At 38.0% G+C, this 19,063-nt stretch overlaps 1 protein-coding gene across 1 annotated transcript in view; it reads right to left on the bottom strand.

Moving 5' to 3' along the window:
* ABCB11 (ATP-binding cassette, sub-family B (MDR/TAP), member 11) overlaps positions 1 to 19,063 on the bottom strand; it is a 107,780-nt gene that overhangs the window by 57,261 nt on the left and 31,456 nt on the right. Inside the window, exons 7-11 of the mRNA XM_011988170.1 lie at positions 17,692 to 17,863; positions 14,796 to 14,920; positions 10,339 to 10,513; positions 4,110 to 4,223; positions 872 to 982 (exon numbers count right to left, since the gene is read on the bottom strand). Of these exons, the coding sequence (XP_011843560.1) occupies positions 872 to 982; positions 4,110 to 4,223; positions 10,339 to 10,513; positions 14,796 to 14,920; positions 17,692 to 17,863 (697 nt within the window). The remainder of the gene's footprint in view (positions 1 to 871; positions 983 to 4,109; positions 4,224 to 10,338; positions 10,514 to 14,795; positions 14,921 to 17,691; positions 17,864 to 19,063) is intronic.

Genomic DNA, 19,063 nt, shown 5'->3' with positions numbered 1-19,063 from the left:
TATATACTATAAATATTATATAAATATTGACCTGCATTTTATGTATATGTTTACCTTCTTTCTGTATATATTCATATATTAAAAGAGAGAATTTTATATATATATATATATGATAGGTATGTAGTGTCAGAGTGAAGTTATGCTAACAAAATGGGATTTAGTTCTGTGTAGATAACAGAAATATTATTAAGAGAGAGTAGCTAGAGATACTCTGTTGAAAATGAGGAATAAGTCTAATTTCAAAGCCAATTTATTCAGGGGTAGTAGATCCTAATTTTCCTGTAGAGTAAATTGCCTTTGAAGATAATTTAAAGGTAGGAAATTAATTTTTTTTCACCATGTGCCCTGAACAAGACACGAGAGCATAATATCACAAGGATACCTTCCTATAAAGGCTGATGCAGTGGCCCTAGTGAATTTACAGATGGGAAGTAAAAACCTACATAATGGCAGCTTTCCTTTGCCTCTCCACACCGTATACTCAGTGTCCTCCACTTTCTGCAGTCTCTACGAAGGTTGGGAGGAACTTGTGCTTCTTGATTGTTCTAACTGCCTTGTCATTTATCTAGCACATGCATAGAAAGACAGGACCTGCCACTCATTTCAACAGAGTGTCCTATGGTTCTTTTAGCCTGAATGTGCTGCCAGACTGTGTCCCAACCAGGGGATTTGCACATTATGGTTATCACAAAGGAATGTGGTGTGTTGCCTGAGATGAGCCAACACTGGAGGATACTTCCAGAGAAATACACCTCTAGTCCCTATTCCTAGGAACTGAGTCAGGCTTCAGAAAATGAGCAATTTGTGGTTATGCAAATAAATCATCAAAGAAGAAAACATCTATTGTTCTGGGGAAAAGACCAGCACTCACCTTGACCTCTGGTCTGGAAGGATAGTGGAAGGTCACATTATGGAATTCAATTTCACCCTTGATTCGATCCAACTTGTAACCATCTTCTGACATGCAGTCAATGATGGGTTTCTGGAGTGAAATACAAAAAGGACACAGTGTAAATTCAAACTAAGATGCACAACTCAATTCAAATTGTAAATTCAAACTAAGAAACATCTTTGGCATATCTCTGCAATGTTTTAATCTGGTTGTTGCTCTGCTTTATGAGTAAATTCAAATGAAGATGTATATATTTATTGTGCCTCTTAGTTTGCATGTATCTTAATTTGAATTTACTTAGAGCAACAACCAGATAAAACATTGCAGAGATATGCCAAAGATATTTATACATTAAACATTTATTAATAATAGTGAGAATAATCACTACTTATTGAGATATTATATATTAACATAATACATATTTAATTAATGTATTTAATTGCTATTATTTATTGACTTATTACTGAGATATTATATGTGTACTATTATATAATAATACATATTATATTGTATTAATGTTGTATTAATATTATAAATGTATATGTTAACAATATTATAATATATTTTATATTACTATATTATTAAGATAATACAGGAGGCAATGTACAAGGTGTTTTCATACTTTTATTTACATAATTGTCACCATGACCAAACGAGACAGGTGATATGCCCATTTTTCAGTTGAAGAAGCAGAGAAATTGAAGAGAGATTAAGTTTCTAGGACCATGAAACTAATCAACCAATCTGGGGTCCAAGGGTATTCTTTTGAGTATCCATGGTAGATGATGATTAAAACTGAGTGTTCCTAAATGATGTCTTCAAATGCTACCAACTTTCAATTCTTGTCCTGAATTTCACCTCTTTTGCTAAGCAACAAGCCCAATCTAGAATTTAACCACTCTGGTTAATCAGAGCAAGGTGAGGGCCTCCTCCTGCTACCAGAACACTCCAGCATCATCTTCTTCCCTTGTCCATAACTGGTGACGGAAATTCATCACTGTATTAGTCCATTTTCACACCGCTATAAAGAATACCTGAGACTGGGTAATTTAGAAAGAAAAGAGTTTTAATTGATTCACAGTTCCAAATGGCTGGGGAGGCCTCAGGAAACTTACAACCACAGTTGAAGGCAAAGGGGAAGCAAAGCACGTATTACGTGGTGGCAGGAGACAAAGCACGTAGGGGAAACTGCCACTTTTAAACCGTCAGATCTCATGAGAACTCCCTCACTATCACAAGAACAGCGTGGGGGAAAATGCTCTTATGATCCAATGACTTCCCACCAGGTCTGTCCCTCGACACATGGGGATTACAGTTCCAGAGAAGATTCGGGTGGGGACATAAAGCCAAACCATATCAGTCACTTTAGCTCTATTTAGGAGTATAATGTAATCTGCCTTCTTATTGGGTTGCTAATAAAGATAACAATTTTTAAATGCCTTAATTTTTTAGTTTCAGGGCACTTTTAGAGTCATCATCTTATTTGAGCATATAACAACCTTAAGAAAGAGGTAGAATTTGAATACATTGACATCAACTTTTTTTCTTTTTCAGAGACAGGGTTTCATTCTGTCACCCAGGCCAGAATGCAGTGGTGTGATCATAGCTCACTGCATCTTCAAATTCCTGGGCTTAGGCCATCCTCCCATATCAACCTCCTGACTAGTTGGGACTATAGGCATGTGCCATGACACCCAGCTACTTTTAAAATTTTTTGTAGAGACAGGGTTGCCCAGGCTTGTCTCAAACTCCTGGACTCAAGCCATCCTCCTGACTTGGCCTCCCAAAGTGCTGGGATTACAGGTGTGAGCCACCATGAACATTTTTATGTGGTTTTCAACAATCTCTTTGTATATGAAACCCCAAATTATAAAAACAGATAAAGCAATGAGTCAGTTCCTTAGTAGGTTACAACTTCACTGTTTGGCGAAAAAGTATCAAACAGGGGACAGGGAACCAAACAGGTTCAGTGAACCCACAAATCACCTCTGGATTTCCAGGGCTTGCTTTGGACTCAGCTCAGGGCTTTTTTTTTTTTTTTTTTTAAGAGAGAAAGAACAACAAATTACCAACTTCCCCTTCTGTTCTTGGCTTTCTGTTTGTTTGTTTTTTGAGACAGGTTCTCATTCTGTTGCCCAGGCTGGAGTGCAGTGGCGCAATCATGGCTCACTGTAGCCTCAGCCACCCTGGGCTCAGGTAATCCTCCCACCTCAACCTCTTAAATAGCTGGGACTACAGGCACATGCCACTGTGGCTGGCTAATTTTTGTGTTCTTAGTAGAGACAGGTTTTCACCATGTTTCCCAGGCTGGTCTTGAACTCCTGGGCTCAGGCGACCCACAAACCTTGGCCTCCCAAAGTATTGGGATTACAGGCAAGAGCCACCATGCCTGGCGCGTCCTTGGATTTTGACTCCCTAGCTTGGCCTCCAGTGTGCTTCTATAGACTAACCAATAAAATCCCTTTTTGCCATATTTAGAAGATAAGCGAATTTTATGGATATGGCCTTAAAGTCCTGCATGGTATGGCCCTTCCCATGCCTCCAGCCTCTGCCCCTTGTTCACTCTACTCAGTTGCACTGGGCTTGTTTCAGCTTCTTTAAATCAGCAACCTGTCCCAACCTGGGGGCCTCTCTTCCATGAATGCCCTCCCTGTTCTTACTTCTCGTACCCCACCCCCTCGAATCCCCCTTTGCATGGCTGACTCTTCAGTTCTCTGCTCAAATGCTGCCTCCTCAGAGATAGCATTGGCTGTCACCACCAACTAATTTAAAGACTCCTTCTCCCACCCCAATCGCTGTCACATTGCCCTATTTCATTTCCTTCCTTTACTTACCACTCTCTGCTATTGTCTTATCTTTGAATGTGCATACTTCTTTACTGCCTGTCCTCTCCCAGCATGAGTAAAGAACAGGGTTCTTACTTGTTCTCTTGTTGCATTCACTCCCTTGAGGCAGGAGAATCGCTTGAACCCAGGAGGCGGAGGTTGCAGTGAGCTGAGATTGTGCCACTGCACTCCAGCCTGGGCAACAAGAGCGAAATTCCATCTCGAAAAAAAAAAGAATTGGCACCAGCACATGATAGCATTTAATATAATAAGTGTTGCTAAATTAAGGGCCTTGTGATAGCTTCTATTTTTAACATTAAGGTAAATTCTTAACGGGTACTCTCTCCCCAGCCCCCACCTGTTAATGGACTTTACTTTTGGCTTTTACATACTCTGTCTATTGTCTCAAAAATACTGGTGGCTGCTGCACGTCCAGTTGCAAAGGCTTCCAAACAAGGAGAGGCATTGCCAAGATTTAAAGCTCCTACTATGACACTGAGGAAAATCTGAAATGAAAAGAGAGAGAGATTTTTCATGTGTTTTTGTTAATGTGTAAATCGTAATTACTATCATTTGGGTCATCCATGTTAACTCAGAGAGTTATCAGAAATTCTCTTCTGTGGGTTCGAAAGCTAGCTCTTTGGCTGTTTGGAAATACCCAAAATAGTTTTTGTTCTGTAAAGTATTTCCAATTTTTCCACTGTTATGATTTAGAAGACCACTTTATTTTTTACTGAATATTACTCTTCTACAAAGTAGAACTGTTTTGAAATGAGTAAGAAGTCTAAGCAAGGTAGCATGTAGACCCAAAGTGGACTTGAATAGTGATTTGATCATTGAATTCATTATATAATCAACCTTATAGTGATTTTCTGGTTAAAGGGTTGTCAAAAACAATACAGACACTAAGATCAGCCTGACTATTCTAGAGGCTGGTACATGCAAAACCAACCTGCTACTGCTGTTACCGCTATACTAATGCTGCTATTATAGTAGTCACTGGGATAACTACTGCAACTACTATGAATAACAGCAATAATAACAATAATAACAGATATGTTTCTAAGTGTTCTATCTGTATTATTTCATTTTATCCTTACAACAGAAGAGTGAACAGACAGATACGGAGGCTCCTAATTTGCATTAGGTTACAACACGTCATAAGTAGTAGAGCAGAATTTGAATCCAGGCTTTTGACTACCAGTCGACCTAGCTCCCAGACTCACCTGTTGCTGGCTACATGCAGGAGGAGTGATCAGGTTCCTGTGCAGACTTGGGGCAGCTGTTCTTTGACTTACCAATGCAGTCATCTCATTACCTTAGGGGAAGGCTACCTGATCATGCCCAGATGTTCCTACCAAATAGCACTCTGTTTTATTTATATCAGCACTGTTTATAAAGGTGAGGAAGAGGCAATGAGGCAAATCCTCAAGTTGGCCTCCAGAAGGAATACCAGTCTCCTCTCTACCCTGTCAGCCAAAGAATGGTCCTATTCTTGTGACTCGCATAGAGGATGTTTCATTGGCTACAGTCTACTGCCAAGCCAAAGAGTGGCCCTGCATGAATGTAGTCTTTTTCAGGTAATCAAATGATCCTGGTCTGTGATGGTTTCCATAGGCCAGACCCTTCTCATTTGTTCTATCACACTGGGGCAAATTGCCCGAGTCTCTCCTGCTTCTCTTTCTTCCTTGTGGCTGGAGTGGCTGAACCATGGAAAGTCTCAGAGCCTCTCAGCCATGTCTCTCCCTCTTCAGTAACCTCTTCATTCACACATTAGGATGATTAACAGGGCCAGGGCTGCCCTACGTGGGTGGTGGGTTAGCCCACTCATGCTTTCTCCCTAGAGTCCTAGCCTATGCATAGGGACAAAAATTATCTCTTCATCTCCTTTTCCTCAATTATGGCATGTGGTTCCTCCCATAGGCAGATTATGTAATCTTTTAAGCCCCCATTTCTTCATCTGCAACACAGGGATAATGATAGCATACATTTCATAGGATTATTACAAGGATCAAATGAGATAATGTGTGTAAGGATGATTAATCCAGTGCTAGCCACTTCAATGGTAGTAATGATGTTGGTGATGATGATGCTGACAGTGAAGAAAGTATTGAGGTCCCACACTTAGGAGGTGGTAAAGGGACAGACAGAACACTTCTTATGGTCTAATTTAGTTTAAGACCACACGCATCAGAGGTTTTCCTACCTCAGCAAAGGAACCTTCCATTTGCCCTAGATCCAGGGCCAGCAAACATTTTCTGCAAAAGGGCCAAATAAGTGTTTTAGGCTTTTCAAATCATACGGGCTCTGAAGTAATTACTCAACTCTGCCATGTAGTATAAAAGCAGCCACAGACATATGTAAATAAATGACCGTGGCTCTGTGCCAGTAAAATGTTATTTATAAAAACAGGCGGTGAGCTGGATGTGGCCTGTTAGCCATAGTTTGCTGACTCCTGGCTGACTGGAGGCCTAAATTGAAGTTTGGGGTCCAAGTCTTTGAATGGCTCTCTGGAGGGGGAGGAGTGAGTGAGACGGGACAAAAGCACATTCCCAAACCATCACAGTAGCTAGCAACATCCCAATAAGCCATCACTTGTCACTCTGAACATCATATTCTTTAGCCCTGTGAACAGCAGAAGTAGTGTAGACAGAGAGATGGGAAGAGAGACTGCTGTGGAACAATCAAGCTATGGGTGTGCTGGAGAAAAAGGGGTCCGTGGCCCCTGGGAAGACACAGTCAGAGGCAGGAAAACAGTGGTTAATAGATAGGCGCCAAAGTCAGGGAGACCTGAGTTCAAATCCCTCTTAATGTCACTTGGCACATATTTCTTGACCTCATGGCCTCAATTTCATTTTTAAGTGGTAGTATAATGACACCAATTACAGAATGAGATTGAGAGCATTTCATGCAGTAATTTTGTTACATAATACATCACTCAGTGCTTGACACTTTATATATGCTGAATGAATGTCACTCTCCATTATGGGATTATTTTTATTAATGAATTCTAAAACTCAAGAGGGTCATGAAAGAACAACCTTCTGCACCATTCAGGTCCTCTTCGTCTTTCCCTACCAGACTACAGAGTGTATTTTTTCTCTGTGTACAAGTGATACTAATTATAGTCACTTATGTGAACTACTTACTATTTATGCCCAATTACCATGCAGCCAGTGATGATTTTGTGCATCACAAAATGTACTAGATTAATCAAATCGTTAATTAGTTTTGTGGATTAAAACACTCAACTCAGCCCATGCACACTCAGCCTTCATAGTTTGCTGCTCAGAAGTTTGGCCAAGACCTCACTGAAAGAGAGAGAGAGAGAGAGAGAGAGACACACACACACACACACATACACACACACACACAGACACACACAGAGACAGAGAGAGAGAGAGAGAGAGAACAAGGAGTATAGTGTTAAAGAATGCATTTCATCTTCCCAAAGGAAATTTTCTCTTAAGATATAAGCAGACGCTTACAGAAAGATGTTGGGAGTAACAGGTTAATAATTAGTGATTAAAATGTTAGAGACCCATAGTATGCCATGCCTGCACATAGCAAGGACTCAAGAAATATCAGTTGAAAGAATAAATTATTTACAAAAGTTAAAGTAGCTCACTGTACAATGGGCAGAAAATTTAAAGATGAGAGCCATAAAATTGGATTCCTACTACAGACGGTTACCAAAGGACTTTTTATTCAAGTGCTTCCAGTTGGAATTGTGTATTATTTGATTTTCAATTTACCAATTCACTTTTCCCTCTGAACCATTATTATTGTGTACCTCTATCCTCTCCTTGTAGGCATGGAAAAAGGGAAAAATAAGTTTTCTCAATGCTTGTCTTCTTGCATAGTAAGTATATATAAGCAGCTAGGACTAAGGCCAACTACTGATATCTCTAGTTTGGTAAATGTCAAAGTTCTTAGGAGGAATTGGATTAATAAAGACAAGGGACTATAGTTACAATTTGGACCTGCAATACTTCATTGGCTTTTCCAATCTGCAAAAAATGTACCTAAGTTGTTAAGAAGTGGTTAAATTATAAAATTGGTAACACTTCCCATCCATACTATCTCTTTAAAGTTTACAAAACACATGAACCTGTATTATCATATTTATTTCCTTTAACAAAGTTCAAAAAATGTCAGCCATTCATGTTGCAAAGATAAACTGAATTGAAAAGGTTGTTCTTTGTGTACTATCATGTTTAATGAAATAAAGTCCGTGGCTTGGAATGATTATGGTTTGACCTCTGATAATCACTTCCATTTGCAAATCAAAATCCTACTCAATTTTCCCAGGCAATGTATTTATCCTAAAGCAGTAGATTATGAATTTTAAGCTTTCAACTAGCAAATTTCTGGTTTACAAGGTTTTGATATTTTTCATTGTTTGCTCTACCCAGAATCTGGAGCTAAAAATTTTACTTAAGAATTTGATATAAAACTACTCGTCATCTACTTGCAGGCCAAATGAAACAAATATTTCATTTTTTGTTTCCCTGACCTCATAGATCTTACTGTCTGAGGGTGGAAAGGGATGGGCACAAGTGTAAATAAATGCAAATATTCAATGTCACACAAGTGCTTTGAAAAGAAAGTACAGCAAATCACAAAAGAGAATAAAAGATGGGTGAGCGTAAAAGGCCTGACTGGGAAAGTGACATTTAGCTGAGAATTCAAACAATGATCAGAGTCCAATTGCAACAAGAGAGAGCCATAAGCTAAGGAGGAAAGGCCTTGGGAGAGGGAGCAGGATAAGAAGCCTTCCTTGACCCCAGTCACACCTGGTTATCCTGCTATTCACTGTCAAGGTTCTCTGTCCTTGTCTCTATTTGTCTGTATTCATTTACATGGTTACTTATTTACTGCTTGTCTTCTCCATTAAACTGTAAATTCCATCAAGGCAAAAAAGAAAACCCCACATTTCTGTTGCTCACTGTTGAATCCCCTGCATTTTCTAAGTGTCTGGCACATAGTAGATGCTGAATAATTACTTATTGAATGAATAACTGGAAGGACAATGAAAATTAAAGGCATTAGCTACTTTAGCACAAGTGAGCAATAAAGTACATTTGTAATACCTGTTCAGTTAAGGATGTTATTGACCTGGCATTTTAGTAACTCATTATGTTTCACAAATACCTTTATTAGTACGTATCTTGGCCTGTCATAAAGCTCAGTTATATGAGCTGTTAATTTTTAGCTGAGAGATCACTGACTTTCCATTTTCATGGTATATTTGCTTTTGGACTCAGAAAATCATTTCATAGCTATAAAGTCTTCAGTTAATCTGAAATTATTAAATTGTGGGTTTCATCAATTCAAATGTTTAGCATCTCTTTACTATAAAATGTATAAATATTACTTGTTTCTCTATAAAATTTCTAGAAGATAACATTGGAAAAACCCTTCTAGACTTTAGCTTAGGCAAAGATTTCATGACCAAGAACCCAAAAGCAAATGCAATAAAACAAAGATAAATAGGTGAGACTTAAACTAAAGAGCTTTTTCACAGCATAAAGAACAGTCAGCGAGTAAACACACAACCCACATGATACGAGAAAATCTTCACAATCTACACATCTGACAAAGGACTAATATCCAGAATCTGCAACAAACTCAAAAAGTGGGCTAAGGACATGAATAGACAATTCTCAGAAGAAGATATACAACTGGCTAACAAACATATGGAAAAAATGCTCAACATTACTAATGATCAGGGAAATGCAAATCAAAACCACAATGCCTCTTGCAAGAATGGCTATACTAAAAATATCAAAACATAATAGATGTTGGCATGGATGCGGTGAAAAGGAACACCTCTGCACTGCTGGTGGGAATGTAAACTAGTACAACAACTATGGAAAACAGTATGGAAATTCCTTAAATAACTGAATACAGAACTACCATTTGATCCAGCAATCCCACTCCTGGGTATCTACCCAGAGGAATAGAAGTCATTATATAAAAGAGATACTTGCACACACATGTTTATAGCAGCACAATTTACAATTGCAAAACTGTGGAACTAGCCCAAATGCCCATCAATCAACAAGTGGGTAAAGAAACTGTGAGATGTGTATATATGATAGAATACTACTCAGCCAGAAAAGGAATGAATTAATGGCATTCACAGCAACCTGGATGGGATTGGAGACTGTTATTCTAAGTGAAGTAACTCAGGAATGGAAAACCAAACAGTGTATGTTCTCACTCATAAGTGGAAGCTAAGCTATGAGGATGCAAAGGCATAAGAATGATACAATGAACTCTGGGGACTCAGGGGAAAAGGACAGGAAGGCAGTGAAGGATAAAAGACTACAACTTGGGTTCAGTGTATACTGCTTGGGCGATGGGAGAACCAAAATCTCACAAATCACCACTAAAGGACTTACTCATGTAACCAAATACCACCTGTTTCCCAAAAAAACTTACGGAAATAAAAAAAAAAATTTTGTTAAGGTATTACTAGTTTCCGCAGACAGACTCCATAAAATCATTGATGCTTTTTTCCTGAGGACACCAAAATAATAAACAAAACATCGAATCCATGGACTTTTCTGAGATACCAGAAGGAAATGTTATGTCTTGGTCAATAAGTCAAGGTACCTGGACGAGGGTTCCTGGTGTATATTCTCCTTCATCCAGGACAAGTGTGGAGCCATACCAGAAGGCCAGTGCATAACACAGAAAGATGAGACACCACACGAATCCCGTAAAGAATCCCATCACTATCCCTTTTCTAATTCCCCAACGCTGGGCAAACACAAGATTTTTCTCATACCTGTGAAGAGAAAACATTTGAGCCAATTTCAGCAGAAACAGCTCAAGTTATAATGTTTAAGACAGGCCATGATGCAGTGGTTTTACAAAATGATCATAAAATCATCCCAAACACAGCAACTTTAGGAAGAAAAATCTCCAACAACCTTTGTGTAGTTTTTTCAAGTTTGTTTTAACCTGACAATGAAACATGTTGAAAGGACGATACTTAACAAAGCTGCCTGATTGCTGCTTGGATTGCATAGTGAGGTAAGCTTGGCCCCAAGAGAAAAAGAATTTTCAACATAAATGTATGAACAAGAGAGATCTAGTATTACTTGTGTTTGAAGTGTTTCCTTGAGTCACATGACATGTCCCTATCAGAAAATAATGCAACTGGTTCCAAATAAGCAGACCAGACTATTTTGTTTCCAGCTCCCCAGGCTTGGAACTAGTGTTTGCACCAACTCATCTACAACTCACCCATCTTCCCTGTGGCTGAGATGCTGTGTTGTGACATATGGGTCAGGTTCACAGCCATGAGACATGGATAACTGAAACTATGTGGAAGTCCAATGCAAGGAATAGGTTTCAGTAATTCTATGATCTAGCCATTAACAATGGGCATTGTCTCATATATAGCTCAGGCATTCTGAAACCACCTTCCTACATCTCAAGAATTGAATTCATGGAGAACTTTTAACCTTTTGCAGGACACAAACTGAAGGTCTATCCTATGTTTGTTACCATTTTTAAAACACTACACTGCCTCTTTTATTGACAATAAAAGATAATGTCTTTCATGGTGGAAGAAATATGCTACTGAAATTTTTTACAAGAAATAAAGAACCTCACTCCACAAACCAAAAGAAGTGGGGAAAAGAGGATAATAAGAGGTTGTAAATCCTATTAATCTTTTTTACTTGGTGGATTTGGTAGCAACTGAGAATAACACCATCTTACCAAATCTACAACACATAAAGTAAGATTTACTATTCAGTTGGTAGTTATTTTATAAAAATCAAAGCATGGCACATAGTAAGTACTCAATAAATACCAGATAAATTAAAGAACAAACAAAATTACATTTTAGACAACAGTATTATTTTGGCCATTTGGGTTTTTCTTTTCATTGAGAGTTAACCTCTAGAATAGTGATCTATAATTTATCAACACTAATTTGTTTTTTGAGACAGGGTCTCACTCTGTCATCCAGGCTGGAGTGCAGTAGCATGATCACAGCTCACTGCAACCTCAACCTCCCCAGAATCAGGTGATCCTCCCACCTCAGCCTCCAGAGTTGCTGCGACTACAGGTGCACACCACCATGTCTGGTTAATTTTTGTATTTTTTTGTAGAGATGAGGTTTCGCCAGGTTGCCCATGCTGGTCTCAAACTCCTGGCCTCAAGCAACCCACCTGCCTTGGCCTTCCAAAGTGCTGGGATTACAGGTGTGAGCCACCGTGCCCAGTCTGTTTGACTAAATTGAAATCTTATCAGACTTTATAAAGAACATGTAGCATGGTACCTGAATAAAACGTGTTTAATTAAAAAGGTGTTCAATAAAAATGTGTGATATAGCATTTTGAATCATGCTGGCATTTCTTTATTATTTTTTAATTGACAAAAGTTACATATATTTATGGTATACAACATGATGGTTTGAAGTATGTATAAATTGTGGAATGGCTAAATCAAAATAATTAACAAATGCATTACCACACATACTTATATTGTGTGTGTGTGTATGTGGTGAGAACACTTACCTCTCACCTGCCCCCTTCCCCTCAAGGCCCGTGGTACAGTTCTGCTCTCTGCTTCTGTGAGTTCAACTCTGTCAGTGATATCATGGGGTATTTTTCTGTGCCTGCATTATTTCACTTAACGTAATGTCCTCCAGGTTCATCATGTTGCTGCAAATAACAGTATTTTCTTCTTTTTCAAGGCTGAATAGTATTTTATTGAACGTGGCATGTAAATTTACACACACCATATTTTCCTCATTCACTTGTCTGTTGATGGGTGCTTAGGCTGATTCCATATCTTGGCTATTACGAATAATGTTGCAGTGAACATAAGAGAACAGCTATCTCTTGACATACTGATTTCATTTCCTTTGGACATATACCCAATAGTGGGGATGCTGGATCATATGGTAGTTCTATTTTCCATTTTTTGAGGAATCTCCATACTCTTTGGCTGTACTGATTTACTTTCTCACCAAAAGCGATCTGTGTAACAGGGTTTCATTTTCCCCATATACTTGCCAACACTTGATATATTTCTTCTTTTTATAATGGCCATTCTTACAGATATAAGATGATATCCCATTGTGGTTTTGACTTGTGTTTCCTTGATGATTAGTGATGTGTGACATCTTTTCACATACCTGTTGTATGTTTCTTTTTGTATATTTCTATTTGTATGTTTTTTTTTGAGAAATGGCTATTCAGGTCTTTTGACCATTTTTTAATCAGGGTGTTTTCTTGTCATTGAGTTGTTTGTGTTTCTTGTATGTATTGGATATTAATCCCTTATCAGATGTATGGTTTACCAATATTTTCTCTCATTCTGTAAATTGCCTCTTCACTCTGTTGATTGTTTCCTTTCTGAAGCTTTTTAGTTTGATGTAATCCCATCTGTCTATTTTTGCTTTTGTTACCTGCCCTTTTGTGGTTGTGCCAAAAAATCATTGCCTAGACCAATGTCATAGAGCTTCTTCCCTATGCTTTCTTTTAGTAGTTTTTCAGTTTTACATCCTACATTGAAGACTTTAATCCATTTTGAGTTGATGTTTGCGTATAATGTGAGATAAGGATCAAATTTCATTCTTCTGCATGTGGATATCCAGTTTCCCTAGCATCGTTTATTGAAGAGACTGCCCTTCCCTCATGGTGTGTTGTTGGCCTCTTTATTGAAAATCAATTGACTATAAATGCATGGACTTCTTTCTGGGCTCTCCATTCTTTTTCACTGGTCTATGTGTCTGTTTCTGTGATAGTCTATGCTGTTTTGATTGCTATAGTAATCAAATAATCAAATAATCTAATAATAATCTACTACTTTCTAGTAGATTTTGAGATCAGGTAACATGATGCCACCAGCTTTGTTCTTCTTGTTCAGAATTGCTTTTGCTATTCAAGGTCTTTTGTGGTTGCATAAGAAATGGCAAGAATGGGGATTTTTGTCTTGTTCTTATCTTAGTAGGAAAAGCTTTCAAATTCTCACCCTTGAGTATGATTTAGCTGTGGGCTTGTCATGTGTGACCTTTATTGTATTGAGGTACATTCTTTTTATACCTAATTTGTTGAGCGTTTCTGTCAGGAAAGGATGTTGAATTTTGTTAAATGCTTTTTCAGCATCTATTGAGATAACCATATGGTTTTTGTCTTTCATTCTGTTAATATGGTATATTACATTTATTGACATGCCTATGTTGAACCATCCTTACATCCTAGGGATAAATCCTAGGATCATGGTGAATGATACTTTTCATGTGCTATTCAATTTGGTTTACTAGTATTTTTGTTGAGCATTTTCACATCCATGTTTATCATGGATATTGGCCTTTGATTGTCTTGTAGTATCCTTTTCTGGCTTTGGTATCAAGGTAATATTGGCCTTGTAAAATGAGTGTGAAGTATTCCCTCCTCTTCAATTTTGTGGAAGAATTTGAGGAGGACTGGTACTAGTTTTTCTTTAAATGTCTGGTAAAATTCAGCAGTGAAGCTATCAGGTTCTGGGCTTTTCTTTCATGGAAGACTTTTTATTACTGATGCAATCTCCTTACTAATTATTGGTATGTTCATATTTATTTCTCTTTATTTTTCCATGATTCAACCTTGGTAGGTTGTATTTTTCTAGGGATTTATCCATTTCTTCTAGGTCATCCAATTTGTTGGCGTTTGTTTTTAGTAGTCTCTTATGATCCTTTGTACTTCTGTGGCATCAGTTGTAATGTCTCATGTAGGCTTTTCTTTAATGACAGCAAACAGCATTATAGACTGATATGAGGTATAATATGTGTACATAAATACCATCAGATTTTGAAATAAATATCTACTCTAAGTTGGCTTTCTAAAAATTGCCAAGTGCAACATCTTTAAAAACATACTGCTAAAGGCTTGGGACTTCTTATAGTGCTTTGACCAACCTAAATTACTCTGCTTAGCTCCCTCTTGAACAAGTACTTCCTCTGGAGGCCGTAGACCAAGGTTGGTCTGCCACTTTGCACAGACTGAGAGATTCAGGGTACTACACTGATTGATGAAATTAGGGAAACAATCAGATCCCAATTAACCAACCTTTCAACCTCTCTTTTCTCACCACCAAAAGCAGCCACCGTTCTCATTGATGAAATGACTTCATCAGCCACCACCCCTGCTTTGGCATAGGCCTTCAGTTCATAGTCCGTAAACTTGGACACACTCTAAAAATCAAAAAGAAGGAAAGAAAATGTGAAGTCCAAGAAATTAGGTAAGTCAGTCTGTCATTTAGATTCATTTAGCATGTGGCATGGTTTAATACAATATCAGATTCTCACTGTAACATCACTGATAGGAGGAAGAAATCTGGTCCAGATTTGGTCTATGGTAAGCTTCATCCAGGGTTGTTTGTTGATATATCAAAATGACCCTACTAAAAGTAAGAACCTCCTCACAGAATAAATTCCAAATAGGACATTCTGTGAGACTAAAGTGTTTCCGTCATTATACTAATAAAGTGTTAAGTTAGACCATGTCATAGTTCATTGCTATTAGCCAATGGCCATTGCATAATTTATAGACAAACACCAGAGACACATGCAGATATCATGACTGGGTATAATATATGGCATATAACATATAGAGTATAGGCATGATGTTGAGAGATGATTCCAGATGATTCCAGAAAAGAAAGTTCATTTTCACTCAGTTGGAGACGCTCAACTATGCAGTTTTCATTTTTATAAAAGGAAATGAAAAGACATCTGTACTTAACAGTAGACACATTACTTTTTCTAAAATTGACTTGGATTGAGTCCTAGTCAAAATGAACCCCCAGAGAAACCCCTGGCACAGATAAATAAATAAGAAGAGGAAAAAACACATATTGCAGAAGATCAACTAGTTCAGAAATATAAAAAAATATATAACACCCAGATTAAGGGAGTTTATCTTCCAGTAGTTTTTCCAAACTTTTAGCAGCAAAACTCTTATCAAAATCTTAGATGGAATTCTAAGAGGTAAGTTAAGTAAGTATTCATAGTAGTTTTAAAAAACAATATATTTATTTCATCAATGTACATTTGATAAAACATGTGAATTAAAAATATAACAGTAAGGAAAGTGAGGCTTTTTTTTTTTTTTTTTTTTTTAAAAAGAGCCAGGTTCTTGTTCTGTTGCCCAGGCTGGAGTGCAGCAGCACGATGTTAGCTCACTGCAGCCTCAAACTCCTGGACTCAAGCATTTCACTGGCCTCAGCCTCCTGGGTATCTGAGACTATAGGCACATGCCACCATGCCTGGCTATTTAGAAAGTTTTTTTTTTTTTTGTAGATATGGGATCTCACTGTGTTACCAAGGCTTGAGGCTGTTTTTATTAACATTAAAGTTTACATTTGAGCCTAGTGAAGTTGCTCGTATAGTTTGCTTTATAGTTGCTTGTAGAAGTTTGTTGTATAAGAACAAGCATACACAGACTTGAAAGCAAGACAAGACATGTGCAGACCTACAACATTCCAAATCAGTGACATGTTTATGAGAAGTTGGAAATGGGTACTGAGATGACTAGAGAAGCTAAGCCTTAGATCTGTTTAAAACCAAGTGAACTGGGCTATGTTTTAACCTCCAACATGTTGAAATGTGGCCTATGATCCATGTGAGTGTGTATATTACTTTATCACAGGTTTGAAGAAAGAGATTAGTCTATTTGGAAAAAAAATGAACAAAATGTTTGCAAAACCCCTGAAGCTCTTCTGTGGAAGTTGAGGGTTCCCTGGAGTATAGCTGGGAAGTGGTTAGTAGGAAAGACTGCTTAAAGCTTGAATGATACAGTGGATTGAAAAACATATACATCTGTCTTTAGCAATTGATTCTGTGCCTGACACTGCTTAAATGCATATCGTGGATTATTCCCTGAATCATCATAATGTTTTTGGGAGGTATTATCCCTATTTTAAAGACAAAGAAACTGAGGTTTTCACGGGTTAAATGGATTTTTCCTGAGTCACATAACCTGTGATGACCTAGTGAAATGGAGTGAGCTCTTTGCTATTGTCACTTTAAACCATTTTCTATATTATCTGGCAAATGTCTGAGTTATTTAGTCAGTGGACTGTGAGAATATTTTGCTATTGAGCAATAGGAAATTGGTACCTATTGCTCAATGATGTGTGAGTATGTATGGAGTTTTTCAGTTAAATTCTATTCTAATTTATAGCAAATTTTTAGTATGCCTGATCCCATAACGTGCTATCTAATGTGACTGATCTAATAATAATTTCTCAGTCCTTGGGAGTGTTTTTAGCTGATGTGATCCAAAATTCCTATTCCTATATGTTGTCCAGGCCTCAATACCTGGGGAACCAAGACAGTGACTGGGATAACTCTTGGAATGGGTCAAATCACTTCTCTCTGAAAGAGGTTATCTGAAAGATAAGATGAAATGGAGAACACAGTTATGATTGCAGAAATCCTTCTTATGTGCTTGTTAATGCTCTGAGTCTGTTGTGCCATTTCAGGGAAGTGCCTGAGCTTGGCAGGACATGGGGAACAATAGACATATTGGAGAGTGAGTGGGGTTTGGAGTCAGAACCCCTTAGACTTGAATCCTGCTGTGCCTGCGGTGCAGTCCCAGACAAATCCCCTTACCTCTCTGAGCCTAGTTTCTTATATTTAAAATGATGCTAGTGCTCACTTTATAAGATTGTTGTAAGGATTAGAGATAATGACTATTAAGCTCCTAATAGTGCCTAGAGAAACAGTGAATGCTCAATAAATGTACTTGCTGTTAATAAAACAATATTTACCTTATGAAAACATCATTAATCCCTATTTGATGAAATGTCATTTGACATTGGGGAGTAATCTAACAAACTACATGAAAATAGTGATAATTATGTTGCTGACTATACTCAGAAAAATGGACTCAAGCTTCACATTTTTGGTTGTTTATGAGGGCAAATGTCTTCCCATGGAGAGATGCAAAAAGACATTCTTACCAGACCAATGGTGGCTGCTCCAATCCCAATGAGAGGGCTGACAGAAATAATAACCAAGGTCAATTTCCAACCACTGAAAAATCCCAACAGGAACCCACAGATGGTCGAGGTCATGCGCTGAATGAAAAGGGCCATTTGGTCAGCTATGGCATCATTGATTTTATTAATATCACTAGAAACCAGAAAGATTTTGGTCACTAAAACTGAATTTGATCATTCAAATGTCTTGCTGAAAGTCTCAGTCCTTCTCTTTTAAACATTCCCATCTCTCCATCCCCATCACCCTTGGGTAGCATTAACAGCCTCTCAAATCTTGGAAAATTTGCTGCACCTTGGGATGTTATCAAGCCTCTTTCCTCATTGCCAACCAACTTTGTCCTTAATCTAGGTCTCACAACGGGTACTAATTGTTGATAAAGGCTTTTGGCAACCATCTTATTTGCCTTTTTCTTTTACATGGCTAATATCCTTGCTCTGTCTTGAAAAGCCTTTCTTCATGTCTGCCGAATCCTTTCAGCCTCAAGGTTCTAGTCACATACCTCCTCATTCATCAATCTTGTATAATCCCCCAAGAAGTTACACCTTTCTCCCTGTGTTCCCATAACACTGTAATTAATGCCTGTGTATGTGTATGTGTGTAGAATTACTGCATTCTGCTTAGAGGCAGTATAGAGCAGCGGTGAAGAGTACAGATTCTGGAGCCAGACTAAGAATTTGAATACAAACTCTTGTTGGGCAAGTTACTTAACCTTTTCTGTGGCTCAATTTTCTTGTCTGTAAAATGAGAACAATAATAGAACCTACCTCAGTGGGTAGTAATGAGGATTGAAGTAGTGAATGTATGTAAAGCCTATAGAACAGCGCCTGTCATATAACAAACCATATATGCTAGTTCTGATTATTTGCTTGCACTTCTTATTTCCCCTACTAGGCTGTAAGTGCCTTAAGAGCACAAGTACAAGGTAATTGCTACAGAATATTGATTGAATATAATCATATTAAATTCATATTCCTGAGAACATTTACTTAACCTCTTGTCCAGATGGAGTGAATAGAGCTTGGAACTAAATAGCAAGAAAGAACCTAAGACATCACCCAGATATGAGGCCATTGCTTCCGGCAAGGTTAGATAACTGTTCAAGGTCACAGTAAGGAGCAGAGTAAGTGCTGGAAGCTAGGGGTCCTGACTTTCAGTATGCATTATCTACACTGTAGAGTGACTGTCTTTCAGGGGACCTCAAAATTCAGTTCAGTAGGGTTCAACCAATTCTAATTCCTCTCATTTAGAATTCCTGGGTGGCTGTTAATGACCTAAACCAGGTGTAAACTGGATTTAAATCCAGTTACACCTGGACAGCTAAATAACCTTTTT

The sequence above is a fragment of the Mandrillus leucophaeus genome, unplaced genomic scaffold (genome assembly GCF_000951045.1).
Source record: "Mandrillus leucophaeus isolate KB7577 unplaced genomic scaffold, Mleu.le_1.0 Scaffold324, whole genome shotgun sequence".
Lineage (NCBI taxonomy): Eukaryota > Metazoa > Chordata > Mammalia > Primates > Cercopithecidae > Mandrillus > Mandrillus leucophaeus.
This window is presented reverse-complemented; position numbering and strand designations above follow the sequence as displayed.